General features: G+C 37.4%; 1 protein-coding gene across 2 annotated transcripts; it reads left to right on the top strand.

Annotated features, from left to right (window-relative positions):
• The first annotated feature begins 1,973 nt into the window (after positions 1-1,973).
• On the top strand, positions 1,974-15,115 carry NTS (neurotensin). Of its 2 annotated transcripts, XM_057374758.1 has the most exons (5): positions 1,974-2,260; positions 6,378-6,439; positions 10,059-10,079; positions 12,603-12,827; positions 14,216-15,115. In XM_057374758.1, exons 1-5 carry the CDS (start codon positions 2,200-2,202, stop codon positions 14,360-14,362), a joined length of 516 nt encoding a protein of 171 aa, XP_057230741.1. In that variant the 5' UTR covers positions 1,974-2,199; the 3' UTR covers positions 14,363-15,115. The 2 variants fall into 2 exon arrangements, with proteins under 2 accessions (XP_057230741.1, XP_057230742.1); XM_057374759.1 differs by lacking the exon at positions 10,059-10,079 and having other exon boundaries at positions 1,976-2,260.
• Positions 15,116-16,704: the final 1,589 nt, after the last annotated feature.

Here is a 16,704-nt window from a genome sequence, read left to right as displayed (position 1 = left end):
GAAAAATGGCAATTACTCTCTTCCTGAGGAAAAAACAATTCATTCYTTTAAATTCTAGTTACATAAGAATATGGGTAATTAGACTATTGAAGAACTCTGTGACAGAAAGTGGGCACTAGAAAATATCTATGAAATATGATTCTCATTCATAGAGCTTTCTGAACTATTGAACACCCACAGAGCAAAATTAGCTGTAGATTGGTCTTTCTATATAATGGAAATAATAGAAAATAAGACTAGAGAGAAGTGTGAGTGTCTACCTCATCTAACCTCAGTGCTCAAGCAGATGAGTGATATCTCAAACTTTCTGGTAGACTAGTATAGCYCATACAATGTGATAAACACGTTTTGGGGATTTACGGGTTTTTATAGTTTTATTTCTCCTCTCAGTAGTACGGAAATGTGTGTTCCCAACCGTATACAAAAATCCATGTTCTTAAAACATCTAATACCATCACAGTGCAATTTCATTTCTATATTTATTTCACCATAAACCAAAACAACATTCGGATTTAAATTCTGTTGTGCTGCAAAAGTTGTTTTAGGGAAGAAAGAATTCAGTTAATTAAACTTTTCTCACCAGGTGTTCCTTGTGGCAGGATTTTTGCGTGTGGCAGAAAATTGTGCGTGTTTGTGCGACACCTATTCAGTCACAGAGGGTACGGGAGGAAACCAGCACCAGTCTCTGCTCTTTGCATTTTGAACAAGCCTTTCTGCGGTGAAGGAAACATCCACGACAGAAGAATCTACTTGCGGAGTGTGTTCTTGCTACGTGTGACATGTGTATCTGTCCTTAAATGTATTCAGAGAGACAGAAATGCTCTGCATTGTATCTGTATTCAACATATGGAGCATTCGTATGTATCTGAGAAGAAAAAAAAAAAAAACAAAAAAAACCCACACAGCAAAAGCAGCAGCGCGATGGAGGCTGACGCCAGTCTTCAGCTTTACGTTTTTATACTCACACGTTAGAGGTTACCCTGCCCTTTCCTTCGGGTCATTTCTCTGCGCATTTCGGCTCAGGAGCCGAGAGATGAGAGGCAGAAAGAGAGCCCGGAGCAGCCGGCTCCCGGGCACCCACGGAGGGCAAGGCATGCGGGGAGAGAAGGGGACCCCGCGACCCCCCCACACCCCCGCCCCCCTGGGGCAGAGCACACCCCTCCCGCCGCCGCCCTGCCTCCGCCTGGGGTCCCGGCGTGTCCTGCTGAGTTCCGACCTCTGGGTGCTGAATACGGAGCCTGTTCTGGGCTGGTRCTTGAGGAAGGATGCCTAGTGGAAAAATCAAGAGGGGAAAGTGCATCTTGAGCGAAATGTCTCTTAGGAACGCTCGTTCTCTTGAAACCGCAGCGGGTGGCTGTAGTGAGCGCTCTTCAGAAGTAAGAGTGAGCTCGCCTGGTTGGGTATCAATTTTTTGCGCGTCTATGAAAGACTCCATCAAGTGGCTTTCCCGTTATCTCCCTCCATCTCTCACACATATAGACTTCCCTTTTTGTTTCTTCCCCACGTTTTCCTGCTACCCGTGCCCGATGCAACACTCCTGCCCACGGCAAGGGTTGTATCCCTGCCCTGTCTCTTGTCCCGCATTCCCTGCCCATCCCCGGTTTAACATCCCTGCCCGGCACTGGTTCGCAGTTCTTTCCCTTGCTGTAGGGAAAGATTCTGCAGATCAAAGGGCGCCAGGCGTCAACAACACGAGGACGGCGGAGCGGTCCCTTCCCTGCCCTGGCCCCGTGCCGGAGGACCGAGCACCTGCGGAAACTTGTAAAATAATAATGGTGATGATAAAATGGCAGGATAGTTCCCTTTCGGGAAAAGCCGTGCCGGGCGCGCCCCGCGGCCGTGGGTGCGGGGGTTCGCTGTGCACCCCGCGGGGCTCCGAGTGCGTCAGGCGGAGAGTGGCGTCAGCGGCGGCGGGCGCGGAGCGGAGCGGCGGGGAGGGGGCAGCGGGAGGAGGGGGGGAAGAGGGAGGGAGCTTCGTCAGGAGGCGATGGCGGCACGGCCGTGACATCACCCCGCGGCTTATATAGTTGGGGAAGGGTCTGGGTCCCCCGTCTGGTGCCKGGAGCCGCCCGTCAGCGCGTGCGGAGGGCGAGAAGCAGCGGGGCTGTGTCTTGTCTGTCTCTGTCTCTCTGTGTCTCTCTCTCTCCGTCTCTCCCTAGGATTTATGGACTTTACTTTCTAGAGGGCGGCGCGGCAAGGATGAGAGTCCAGCTGGTGTGCGTGKTGCTGCTGGCCCTGGCCTCCTGCAGCCTCTGCTCAGGTAAGTCCCCGCCGCCGCCTCCGCCGGACGCGCCCCGCGCCGCCCGGCCCCGAAGCCCCTCTGATTGCTTGGCATTCAGTCGCTCCCGAAGCAGTAAGAGGGACCTAAAGGAAGAAAGTGAAATCTCTTCGGGCTCTGTCTCTGCTGCCCGGGAGCTGGCGCTGATAACGGGCACTGGCCAGCACCATTTTTTTATGTCTCTCTAACTTTCTCCCTTCACATAAGCCCTTCCTCCTCACAGCTTCCAGACCATGGCAATTAATGCAGTCTAGTCATTGGAAATACAAATCAGTGCAGACCATCTGCTTGCTCGTACTATGGTTCATTGAATATCATGCATTTCCAAATTATGATACAAATTGTAATTTCTGCAGCTCATATGAGTAGTTGCTGTAATCCAAATCAACGTGAATATATATGCTCTTTAGGCACTTTTTAGAGAGAGAAATATGATCCTATTATTTGGAGAAAAAGTTGCTAACAACCAATCTCAAATTATACCAAAAAAATGCCGAAGCACAGGCAGATCACACAGTAAGGTTAATGTAAATGTGTTTCTTCTGTGAGAGCAGCTGCTTTAGAAAGCTCAAAAGGGGGACCATATATTAAATTGCATTGCCTGCTTTGGAAAATGGCACACCTTAAGCATCTGTCTTTTATGTGCTAAGTTCGTGATCAAATATAGGTATGGTGATGGATAAACAGGTGTACACACAAAATCCAATCTTAACTAACTTGAAAATTAATTAGCCTGCAAAATCCAGTCTTAACTAACTTGAAAATTAATTCTCATCTCCACTAAATCTAACAGGCAAATTTACAAGCAGCTTCATTTCTCAGCTTTAGTATCCAGGAGGACCTAGAATTCTAATTCAAACTTTAGATGAAAGTTTCCAATTTGTATTCTTCCACAGAAGAAAGCTGTAAACTAMATAATACCTGCATTTTATTATAGTTTAAATATAATTGTTCTTTATATTATCGAGAACTCATGATCTTAGTGACAACGCTTAGCATCAATTTTTTTTTCTCCCCATATATTTTTAAACTTTTTGAACAAATTCCTGCCTAGTATTTTCAGTGAAACAGTTTCAAATTCAACTCTTTGTAGAGCCTGAGTGAAAGCCCACTAAAGTAAAAAATTTAAGAGGGAATTAAAGTACATTAAAAAAAAAACCCCAGAAGCCAGATTGTATGTAGAACTAACAAGAAGGTTTATTTGCTTGAAAATTTGAATTTTTTAAAAAATGAGACATACCATAGAGAAGCTTGTGTGAAGGGGCCCGAATAATTTTAAACTAATATGGATAGTTATGTCATAAAAAAAATGATGGTTAAATTTTCTTTTGAAAATGTTTGCCCTCAGGTGAAAGTGTGTACCTGTAGAACGTAATCGTTCCTGTAAAATGTGAATATATGAATAGAAACTATTTTTTCTTGCCAGTAGAATCAAGAATACATCAAACTGTGTGAATTTCTTATTTTAACAATGAGTAAAAAAGGCTTTTAAGACATTGTTCTCTGAGAGTCTGTTCTTTCTATGCTTTTGCTCCTAATCCATCTCTTTTCACTCCTGAATTACCTGGACATGCTTCCTTCTCTTCCTCCTAGCCTTGCTTTATTCTTCACTCAAGGAATCTTGACTCCTAAATAATGCCCTCTAGACTTCTTTTTTTCAAGCTAAAGGATTCTTAATACCTTCCTTCCCACCTTTCAGGTCTGCAGCTATCTTCCAGCCTCTATGTGTGGAAGCTTTCTTCCATCCTTTATAGAAATAAATCAAGACAAATGCTAACCAGGCACAAGTCCTTTTATTGTTCTCAGCTGGTGTGGTCCAGGGCATCACAAATCATGATGCTATCACTGGGTTCGTGCTCATCTGCTCACAGGAGATGCTATCATTGGTAGAAATTCAGCTGAGATGATCCTGTGCTGCCAGCAGAACTTTAGCTAATGGTAAAGCTGGTAAAACTGACAGTCATTGCTGCTGAAAAGGCTGAAATGCATTAGGTTAGAGATCAGTTGCTAGTGACTTGCTGAGTGGTCTACAACTAGTCTTATTTAATATGAAAAATTTAAACATTAAGTAAGACTGGTTGTAGATCAGCATTAGAGCAAGTCACTTAAATGCAATAGCTTCAATGATAAAAATAATGAATGCAAAGGTGAACCAGAGCATCCCTACAGAGGAGGGGGATTTGCATAACACACAGAAGTTTTTGATGACCTAAATAACAGGATTGAGAAGCAGTGCAACAATACAAAATGCAGTAGCTTATGAAATAATAGAAATTCCTGTTAAAAGCTCCTTTTTAGCCAAATCACAGCTGTTGAAAATACCTGAGGAATAAAAGACTATCTTGTTATCTAACCTGTTTTGGGGAGTTTGAGCCACAAAAGACAAACCAAACCAAAAAGAAACCTATAAGAGAGCAGCCCTCTGTAACTAATGGTAAGCATTAAGGTGGTTGAGTATTGAGGCTTCTGAACCAAACTGTACCATGCTGTTCTCTCTTGAGAACACATCAGGGACAGAGGAGGGCTGCTCTGATGAKTTGGGGAATACAAGACTGTTACAAGGAAGCAGAATAGGTGAGAGTCCAGTAAATTGGGGCATAGCCTTTCAATGAAACATTTATGGCAATGGTTTTTGACCAAAAGGACACAGTGATCTTACACTTACTTGCTAATCTTGTAAGCACACACAAAGATGCTAACCTGGGAAAARCAGTGATTCCTCTCAATAAACACATGATTGGTAAATATTACAAATAGAAAGGAATCATTTATAGTATAGGAATTTATTTGCAAACCATGGATGCCATTTGGAGTTAGAAATAAATTAGGCTTATTTCATAATAAATGAGAAGCAAGTGTTAGTAAGTATAGATATTTTAGAAGAATTCCGTAAAGAAGAAAAAGAGTGACCRGAGTGGTCAGATTTATTAAGACTGAATGACTGATTTTTCAGAGCATTGTAATATGTGGCTTCTGTGCTGGCAGAAACCTGTGACATGTTAGCACATGCTTGTGGTCCCTTACAGTCTCATGTTTGTGAAAAGTGGCAGCACAACATGTGATGATCCCTGCAATGAAGGCATAGGCAGAATCTATCCACAGACTCAGTGGTAKGATCTTACATGCCAATTGCATTGACTATTTTAAAGAAAGTGAGATACAACCTATGTGAATATGGAATATATTTTGGTTTAGTATGACTTGAAATATTAGTGTATTGTTTGGTTTTGGACTGCTGGTATTCCCAGAAAGCCAAAAGCTATGTGGAACTCTGTTTAGAAAAACGTAAAGGCTTAACTGATTCTTTGCATTTTTTCAATTCAAAACGAGATTGCTGCTACCAAGGCACCAGGTCGTTGTTGTGATTCTCATTTTCATCTTGTGATGCTGTGTGTAGAAATGTGTTTTTGTGTTTTCTCTTTCTACAGCAATTTTTACCCTATTTACCAAATCACAGGTCTTGCAAGTCTACTGAGCTATCAAAGGTCAATTAAATCAGTCAAGAAAATCCCTAGACCTCTAGTCAGAATACTTTCTTTTTATRTATACATCATCAAGATCTTGTATCATAAACTGGTCAAGCTCAATTCCATCATATCAGTAAAAATATTCTTAATTTGATTAAGAATAATCAAAACTATTGATTATTAATCAAGTAATCATAACTGCCATTTACCTAAATAATTATTATGTAAAAATGTTATTTTAAAATAAATATTCAAATTTTTCTTCCAAAGTAAGGAAAGGTGATTAATGTTTATTATGGAAATAATGAAGAATATTACAGCAGTTTTTTAATACTGAAAGGATTGCAGTTTAATGGATCTTTCTGCTGTTAAACTGAGATAAATGAACAATTTTATTCACTTCAATAAGCTTGATCATGCTTTAAAAARGTATTGAGTATTTATTTAACATAATGTTGGTGTTAACTGAAGACTCCTCAAAGTCCCTTGAGGTCACTGCTGTGGTTTTATGCAGGTTGTATTTGTATGTTTATTTTGTAAAATTCTTTTAAATATATAAGTTCTGTATACTGAATTGAAATGTCCATGATTTAGGATCAAATAATAAACATATGTTTCTGATTTATTCCCAGATTCAGAAGAGGAAATGAAAGCATTAGAAGCAGATTTATTGACCAATATGTACACATCAAAGGTAATTATTTTTCTTCCTTTACCTGACAGGGAAGGAGCAAATGGATTCTCATTACAAACCCAAAAGTCTTTGCACAAAGTAATAACCCATGGTCTAGACAGAAAAGTTCAGTGTTAGGTGTTACTTTGGTGCAAGATTTTCTCCAGTTCAAAGAAAATTTAAAGGTGTTCATGTGACACACTAAACGTGTTCCTCAGTTGTAACACTGGTACTTTCATTAAACTGTCAGAACTTTGTTATGTACAGAGATGTAAATTTATGTGAGGAAATGTGTTTCCAATAAGAGTACGCCTGATGAAAGCTAAATTAACCTTGAGTCAAATCTGTAAGTGCTATTTTTTTATGCAGAACTTTTCCTATGTGCATATAAAATTAAGACAGTCATAAAGCAAAAATTGTTAATACTTATGTCTATTTTGGTTTAGWAATTTAATCACAGTGCTAGGAACATGGAGACATGACTGTGAAAATACTAACTTGGTAAATGGCATTTCCTTGACAAGTTTCCAGACTGTGGATGATGTTTATGTTATTTAATACAAATAGATAATAATTCAGTTAAAACCTCTTGTTGACAAGGTGAAGCAGCAAGTGTTCCACATGTCATTGGGCAGGCTGATAGACACTTTCTCAACACTATTATCTTCCATAAATGATCTGAGAAATATATATGTCTGATACATTTTCAGCACAAAATCAAACAAATGCTATGGGTTTAAGGGTGAATATTTTAATTCATTATTCCAAAGAAGTTTAAGTGGACCTTAAATGTCATGGAAAATAAAAAGAGAAATGAGAAATTTCTCCCCAATAAAGAATTTTCATTAGCCAATGATTAGTTGCATATGYTGTATTTACATAAATATGATCTTTTCCACATTATTATTGGATAGACTAGAAGAAGTATGAGGCCAGAAAATGTATTTTCTTTATCTAGCCTGGTAGTTCTGGTAGTTCTTAKATTTCTGTGTTCTTTACTAGCATGATACTTAACCTTAGATTACAAGTAAATGTGTTTGCCACTCACTTCTCTAAGGTACAGAAAGATTTAATGACTACTCTTTTTCTGAGACATATTTAAATGTAGGAGRCTGACAAAAATATTTCTTTTGCTGTGTGGCAAAGCATAGTGTGACCTGGAAGAAAACCCTGCAGCTATTGGTATTTCTGCTTCTGGCTTTAGTGAATCTGTGAGCATAGCTTCCATCTTTTCCTCCTTCTCAGCACAGAACACAAGGTCAGGTAACTCCAAATGCACAAAAATAACTCCAGATATGCACCAATTAATGGGATCATGTTTGCCATAATACCCATATGTTGTTTTATGTCATGTAGCTTGCTATTCAGCATTCTCACAGTATTTGCCGCAAGGCAAGTGACATTTGAAATTGACAGCAACAGTAGATTCAGACTGGAGACAATGCTTTAATTCTGCATTATACTGCCTTAAACCACCATCTAAAGTTCATTAGTTGAATATACATTGTATCTTTACATCAAAGTAAGACATAGTGGAAACACTAACTGTATTGAATTTTCTACAAGAGTTATATCACTATTCCTTTCATTACTGAAATKAATTCTTTTTTTCTGTTGCCCTCTGCTAGATTTTAACCGTCATTACAACAAATTATTGTTCTGGTGTGATAGAAAAATTTAAAGATGATATGTGTAATACCTGAKATCTGGTTCTGTTTGAGGGCAATTACTGCTAAATTGCATTAACTCCATTTGACACTGACTTGGTAATCTGCAAAGGAAATCCTAACTATTTGAATAGCATTAAGATGGGAAAAAAATACTGTTTATGAAAGCTGAGATCTAAAAGTGCAGCAAAATGGATTATCAGTTGTGGGTTTAGTATTTGATAGAACAAAAATCTACCTTAGTAGGCACATAGCGAGCAAACCATAGTATCAAGACTACAGCTCAGGCTTATGCACATACCCTTTGCAACATCCAGTAGTCTATCCAGTATTATGGGAAGAATTGCCTTATGCCTTTAGCTTCACAGATTGCTGTCCAGTGCCTSCTGCCCCTTTTCAAGTTGCTTTTTAAAGTCACGTGTATGCTGAATTACTCCATCCTTAAAGAAGCATGGTCATGCTTATTGCTACCTATCTTCAGCACTTAATATGGTTTGTCACCCTTCCCTGCTGTTACCTCTCAATGAAGATACAAGGATCAAACATGTCCTTAAAATGCTTTATCTTTCTTTTTTTTCTAAGATRAAACTCTAAAAGACATTTGGAAGATCTGGTAAAACAACAAAACCTGACATGCCTCTAACATGTGGACAGTTGTCTCCGTCTATCTTTTGTTTTGAATAGAAAACTCTATTCACATCAAAGAGATAACTCTATTTCCAGCTTCCTAAATGCTTGCCTGAAACCACTACTTGCATGAAGAATATCTTGAACTCAGAAAAGCTTGAGACTATGCTAGATGAAAAACAAACAAACAAACCAGTAAAACCAAAGTATTCCTTGGAGAATATATCATCCCTAGAATATACTCCACCTTTGGGATCCCTCCCAAAATTTATTTTCTGAAATCGTGGACTCCCTAAGCTTTTCATTGTTCTAGGATGCCTACTTCTGGCTGTATTTATCCAGAGAGTTCAGCCTTCTTGTCAGAGGAGCTGCTTAGGAGCAGGAGGTACCTACCACCTGCTTAGGAGCAGTCAGTACCTGGGAGTTACTGRCTTCCTGACTCAGTCATGACATAAAATTTCATTAGGTTTGCAGGCATTAAAATATGCCATGGAAGAACTTTTGCTTTAACAGAACTCAATTTTTTATCTGATTAAAGATAGATAATGTTTTTATTATTTCTATGGTTATAATCTGAACAAAATTAAATTACTGTTCTGTAAAGGAACCATAGAGATCCTACACTAGCTTGGGATTTTTACTTGGTTATGACWTTGCTTTTTATCTCTTTTTACTAGATAAAGGCAATAATACAAAAAGTAGATAATTTTTTTCCTGAAGAAAAATAACATTTGGGATGTATGGATTGTAACAAAAGAAGTATCTTAAGCAAACTGTCAGGGGTATCATTCATCCAGAAATGGGAATAAAATATCATAATTATAACTTGGAAATCTCTTTTGTCTTGCATAACACAAGCCTGTTTTCAAAGAAGGAAATATTCTTAAGCTTATTTCAGTTTCTGAGAYGATTTTAAATTCTCATTCAAGATAGATGAGGTATGAGAAATGATATATCTAAGTCTTATTTCACAGTGGTGTTCAACAATGGAAATAAATAAATCCTATCCACTTCAGCATTAATACCTTTTAAATTCTAGTTCATACTGTAGTCTCTTATTCCTTCAGATCATTCCCAGATATATTTCAAGTTAGTCTTAAAAAAATTAGTTCCATCTTTGCAGATAAGGGTTCCTTTTTCTATTTTGTAGGTGTTTTCTAAACATGTGTTGGGCTACTGTAGTTGATATTGCTTAGACCTGTGTGGAAGATATATAAAAGCATATAAAATAAAAAAAAAATACATCACATATAAATATATTACATATTGTAAGTTAACGTGAACATTTGGATTGTCATAATCTTAAACTGGTTTTTTTAAATATGCCTTTGGGATAACTGCCTCAGATACTTTCCATAACCCCAAAAGTAAGTAAAGCAGTCTGACTTTGATGCTTGCTGTAATAATGAAGGAGAAAAAGAATGTTACTGCTCTGTTCAGTGATTGGACATGACCTGGAAAACTCCGTGTTCAGTTAAAAAAACCAAAATTCACTCTGAACTRAATTTTTAATGGTAGCAGTGTAAGTCAGAAGCAGATGTACCCAAGTAAAAATAGTTTGAGGTGATATATGCATTGTATTGAYAAAAAAGAGATCCCCTTAACAAAGTATGCTTGCTGACAGCACTGCAAAATTGTTTGCTTCTAACCTCATGAGCAGAAGCTAAGACAATTTTCACCTAATGAAATCTGCTATTTAAGTATTTTACTAATACATAAAGTCCCTTTATATATAGATTTATATATATAGATCAGATCGAATTAAAGTAGTAACTTTAGATCAAAGAGTTTCTATAAATTATGTGAGAAGGCATGACAAGTTTCCCTATGTTTTAGTCTTCTGTTTCCATCCACTGGAATATTTCTGGTTCTTACTTAACACAGAAATCTCACTTGCTCCTGTAGCACAGCCTCTAGATTCCATTCTCCATTGCAATTCAGTTGTTGCAGTGCTAGTTCACATTTCTATACCCAGGAGAGAAAAGTGAACTGGAGAAGAAGCCTCCTCATTTGTTGTGGAAAGTTCCATATTTTTATATTTCAAAAATACCTAAAACAGACCAATTTTCTGTCTTTTCCCTAATTCTGTCTTTTCCCTAATTTGACTTCTGTTAATGAAATCAGATATTTTGGAAATAGATTTTTATTTTGAAACTGTCACATCCTTTCAAATAAATCAATAGATTAACTAGGGCACTTAGGACAACAGATGAGCTCAAAGTAAACAGTGCAGAACCAATTACAAACTTCCAAATAAGATTTCAAATTAGTTTTCTTCTTAGTCTCAAAACAAAATACTATTTTCTTATTTTTTTTTTCAGAATGCTGTCAGGAATGCACAGTGGGTTTATTAAAAGAGCTAAATCATTCTGATTTTGAAAGGCATGGATGTATCAGATGTATATTGGAGTAATGATCATGGCCAAATGGAAACTTCTTATAACTAATGCTAATAGTGATGCCAACTTTTCTTGTTTCTTTCTCATTTCTTTCCATTTTCTTTCTTTTCCCTCAAAAAATAGTAAGGTGTGATGAAAATACATAAATCTTGCATGCAAGATCCCTTTGTTAGGAAGGTGCTCTAAAGAGACAGATTGTGTGGTTACCTGATGTTCAGCTAAGTAAGCACTGCATCCACACTCTCAATTAGAGCTGTCAAATGTGTGTAAAAGGCAATGTCTCTGTTAGTRCAATGCCTATATTTAACTTCATACATCCAGGAAAAGAAGCAACCACATCTCAGTGCATAGGTAAGGTCTAATCCTAATGTGCACAGCAAGGAAATCCTTGCCAGGAGCAAATAGGATTTTGCTATTTGGCTTTTGATTGGACTTTGCTATGTCACCAGTTCTAGTTTAAGGAAGCTAATGTTTGCACTCAGGACTAAAAGGAATACAATATGAAAGAAATAATTAATAGTGGGACAATGAAGAAAATGGCAAAATCATGAAAAGCAGTAATGAGATAGTAATTAAGTTTTAAACTTTTTTTTTTTTCCTATTGATAATCAAAATGGAAGAAGACTGCTGCCATGACTTCTTGGAAAAAAATATAAATAGAAAAGTAAAAAAAAAATGCTTATCAACATTTTTTTAAAATGGTTTCAAAGCTCATACATAATGTAAGATAGTGGAACAAGCAAAAGTTGAAACAAACCATGGTGAAATGTCTTTATTTCTGTCTTTCTGTAACATCTCTGGACAGCTTCATTATAGACCGCCTAAATACAGTTGGTCTCAGTTTCTCAATCCAGTTACCAAATCAGTAATACTTTGCTTCCACAGCTATGTTTTATCTTTGCTCCATCTTCTAAGCCCATAGACTTTCAATTAACMTCTCCCAGGCTCTGGACTCTCCAGCATCCAAAACCCCTGGGGCTTACAGATTCTGTAACTTCAGATCCAGACTCATCAGGCAGCTTGTCCTGAAGCAGGGACTCCTTTTCTCAGGGAATTTTGAAATGACTGGTATTTGTTCTGAACTAGGGAGGAGCATCTCGTTAACCACAGGCATCCAGCTTGGATTCCTGAACTGGGAATTTATCCAGTGGGTTTGATTCATTATACTTATTTACACCTGTGAATTAATTTCCATCTGTGTTTTTGTTTGCACCTGTGCAGAATGACTATGAAATGCTGCCATTCTGGTTTGGTAGCTGCTTCATTTGTGCATCATGTAAATCCACCTGGGGGGCAAGGCTGCGAGGAAGCAGACTTGGCATTCTTAATAAATGGGTTGTCCTAAGTTCAGCACTCTTACTTATTGTCTAAAAGTTGACCAGATTAAAAGCACTTCAGAAATATAAACTTGTTMGTAACAAAATTTTTGAATGTCACACCTCATTATAAAAAACCCAAAACACATTAAATTGTGGGTGTTCTTATTTCTAGATTACCAGAGCAAAACTTCCTTACTGGAAAATGACCCTGTTAAATGTCTGYAATCTTGTCAACAACATAAACAACCAAATGGGTGAAACAGTAGAGGTMGATGAGGAGGATCTGGTTCCAGGAAGACAGTTCCCCTCTGCCCTGGATGGCTTCAGCTTGGAAGCAATGCTGACAGTATATCAACTCCAAAAAGTTTGCCACAGCAGAACCTTTCAGCATTGGGAGGTAAAACCAACTGTCACAAATACATTTTTATACCTCTATAAACTCAGGCTCTGTTTGTAGTCATGTTGTACAATCCATATCTGTGCGATCCCCATCACACTGTCTGAGCTTTACTTCCCTTTTTTATATTCTCTTATACCTCTAATATGCCTCTTTCAGTAAGAATTGTGAATCATCACAGTTTCTGATGACCTGAGTGTATGTTTCTTACAAGAACTGACAGATAAATGAGGACTTTTCTTTGCTACATACTTCGTCCACTCTTGGTAGTCGTTTAGGTAACCAAACATATGAAAGTCATCACTATGCCAGAACACATAATTAATACCTGCTTAACAGACAGGAGGTTGCTGCAGTATATGCTGAAGTATAAATAAATGTGTTCACTATTTCTGTTTTAAGACCTAAGGCAAACTGGATTCAAAATGCAGGGACGCATGCCCATGTGTTCACATGATTTTATTGGGTACTCTGGTTTTCTTATCATTGTTAGAAAACTGGCAGCAGGGTAACTCCTGCTTTTTGTTTCCGTATACATAAAAAGGGCCCTGGAAGTCGACATTGAGATTGTATGAAGATTGCTGTTCTTAAATAGTGATGGTTTATAGTCCATTTGTGATACTTAGTGCAGTGATTACACAGTAGGACACTAGGCATGATCCACTTGCATTTTTMGATATTACACCAAAAGCTGCTTTGTGTAGTGAAAAAAGATATCTCAGTGTCACTCTCCACTTTYCTGTAAAGTAAACCAAATTTCTTCATTCATCTCAGGTTCATGGACAGTCTGGCTGAATCCAGATTTTTTTTCTGAATCATAGCTCTGTATATGCAGGCTTATTTGGGATAGTCCATGCAAAGGACTGCAACATCTTTGGGAACCAGGGTCTTCCAAAKACTCTCTTCATCAGTGCATTTATTGCAGAAAAGGAGCTGCCATAGAACCAAATATGCAATAACCCACGTCTTAATCACACTTCCCTGCTTTGCAGGCAGTTGCAGATTAAAATATTTCTCAAAAGATGAAACCAGCCAGTGGTGCATGTAGGTGTTTAACCTAAATGTGTGATAACAGAGTGAGTGATAGTCATTTGGACACTTTTAGTCAGTTTTAGTTTTAGCTCAAGGACGACATACCAGCTTTCCTCTTTAGTCAAAACCAATTATCTAATTTGTTTCAGTGGAATTTAAATAGCACTTCTGTAAGGCTAAATCAGCTTTAGTCTGATTTTAGTTTCTTGTCTTGAGTTTTGTTTTTTTTTTATTTCTTTTAATTAATGCTGCAGCTAATATAGTAAATTTTTTTCTTGTGGCAGATGTTATAAAAYTTTCAAGGAGTTTATAATCTTCATTACAAAAAAAAAAGTCTCTCTGTTTGCATCCTACAGTTACTTCAGCAAGATGCTTTTGATCTAGAAAATGCGAGCCAAGAAAAGGAAATAATGAAGAGAAAAAATCCTTATATTCTGAAACGGCAGCTACATGTGAACAAAGCTAGAAGACCATACATACTCAAGAGAAGTTCATATTACTGAGGCAGCAGAAGAAAACAATGTATATTTAGTTTATAGGTAACTGTGTGTTATGGTTATCTTATCTAAATCTAAAATCATACTTGTGTGAAAACATACTATGGAAAATCAAGATGATAACATAGCTGTGTCTTTTTTGCAGTTGCTGTTTCTTGATTGTGAATTTTTCCTACTTGAGATTAATTGGACTAATACATTTGCAAATAAAACTAGTTTTTAAGCATGATGTATTGTACAAAATTAAGACTTTAACATGCTTTYAATCTTGTAGTCTTTTCCAATTTTATAAAGCACACCAACATAACACCAATTAAATTGATATTGTCCATAAATCCTAATGAGAATCTTAAAATTTATTAATGCAACACCTCAAACATGTAAATGTTTACTTTTTTTTTGAATTTCATAGTAGTAATAACTACCACAGCATTTTAAGTTTTGGCCAGTTTAATTTATTAGGGAATAGCTCTAAGGAAGAAAGGGAATGCAATCAACTAACTATTTAATGGTAATGTCAAAATTAATATTTTAAATAGTTGCTTGTAAGTGAATTTTGAGTTTTTGACTTCAAATCTGTGAATGCTCAGGAAAAAAAACAACAAAAAGTGTTTCATGTCCTGGTGCTGTTGCTGTTAAAAGTCAAAATAGTAATCTGGTTACACGAGAAACTTGAAGCATTTGCAAGGTGAGTTGAAATTAGAACATMTTATAGTTACAATTAAAAGGATTTTCCTTTCCCTCCCTCCACAAATTTGTAAAAAAAACTGGAAGTCTCAGAGTTGAAGACAGTCTTGGAAGATATCAGAAACGGAGGTTTACAGCATGGGAAAAATTGTTTTCATGTCATAAAGACTCAATTGCTGCCTGAAGGTTACACATTTTTCAGTTCTGTGTTTGTAATGTGTGCATGAGATTTGGGATCTCGGTGACTGGGTTCCAGTCAGGAGGAAAACAGTCCAAAATGACTGGGGGCCACAACAACCATCAAAACTGAGGGATAGTCCAAGACCTGTGAAGCCTGGATGCTCACRCCAGAAAGCAAAAATGAGACACACATTGTTTTTGAAAAATTGCCTGTTTCCAGTTTGAGGTATTTGCTCAGAGGAATTGTCCTCCAACAAATAGTCACAAAAAAAACCCCAATCATAACCATTAACAAAAAATCAAACCAAACAAAGGAACCACACCATTCAACCCTCCACTCACACACAAAAAAAAAACCCAACCCACAAAAACCCCCACAAAACCCCCAAACACTGAGATTTTTCAAATCCTGTCGCAGATTTGTTGCCCTTTGTTACATGGGGAGGGATGGGGTTTTTAAAGCAAAATGTATTTTCACTATATATAAATCTAATTATATTTCCTTTTCTCATTGCAAATATTATTAATCAGTTTATTCATTCAATAGCCATTAAATGCATGCACTGACAAGAAATAACTGAGCAGACACTAATTATTGCAACAATCATTATGACTCAAATGCAGCAAAGCAATTAAGTGCATTCAGTCTCAATGTTTTAAATGCTTAATGTGCTTAAGGGCTTTGCTTAAGTAAGTAAACTCACACCCTTTACTTATTTTATGAAACTCATTGAATTAGACTGGAGACCCAGCATGCTCTGAAGTGGTTAAGAAACATCTTTCTGGCCAGCCTATAAGATCCCTAGGCCTATTAAGGATATTTGTATTTTAAAATACCTTTTGCTCTGAAATAACAAAGCAGAACAGTTTGTTCCAAAATCCACTGCTTGTAGTACCAGAGGAAAAAATAAAAAGAAACTTCAGATCACTTTTTCATAGGAAACACAGAAGAATAAGACAAAAAAAAATCAGTTGTCATTATATTTTTTCTCGTGCTAAGATTGGTGTAACAGCTTAAAAWGAAGCAGGATAAGGGAAGGTGGTTGTCATCTGATAGAGAATGTAATTTTTAAAAAAACAGAAACACTTTCCATGTTTCATTTTGAACGTAATTTAGACATTCAGGATAATGGCATACGACCTCAAATGATGATACCAACTGTTCCRCCCTCATCTAGTTTTCCACACGACCTCATGGCTGTGTATTTGTTCTTTGCAGTGCAGAGCTAAGAGATTACTCAGACTGGCTTTAAAATGGCTTTAAATAACCCACTTCCTTTCAGAAGACTGAATCCACATACAGCCAGCTACTGTGTGTCACTGGTGGAGACAGAGCTTAAAGTGTGGCAGGAAAGTACAGTTGTCAGTTGTCCTTAGTCTCTGATGGAGGTGCCAGAGAAATGTCATTCAGAGTGATAGTCTGAACTAGATAAGGAAACAAAAAACATAATTGTAATATGGTCAGTTAAGCTAAAAACATC

The sequence above is a fragment of the Malurus melanocephalus genome, unplaced genomic scaffold (genome assembly GCF_030028575.1).
Source record: "Malurus melanocephalus ecotype Western Australia unplaced genomic scaffold, MMel_1.1 scaffold_232, whole genome shotgun sequence".
Taxonomy (NCBI): domain Eukaryota; kingdom Metazoa; phylum Chordata; class Aves; order Passeriformes; family Maluridae; genus Malurus; species Malurus melanocephalus.
Note: the sequence above shows the minus strand (reverse complement) of the source record. Positions and strands in the feature narration are given on the sequence as shown.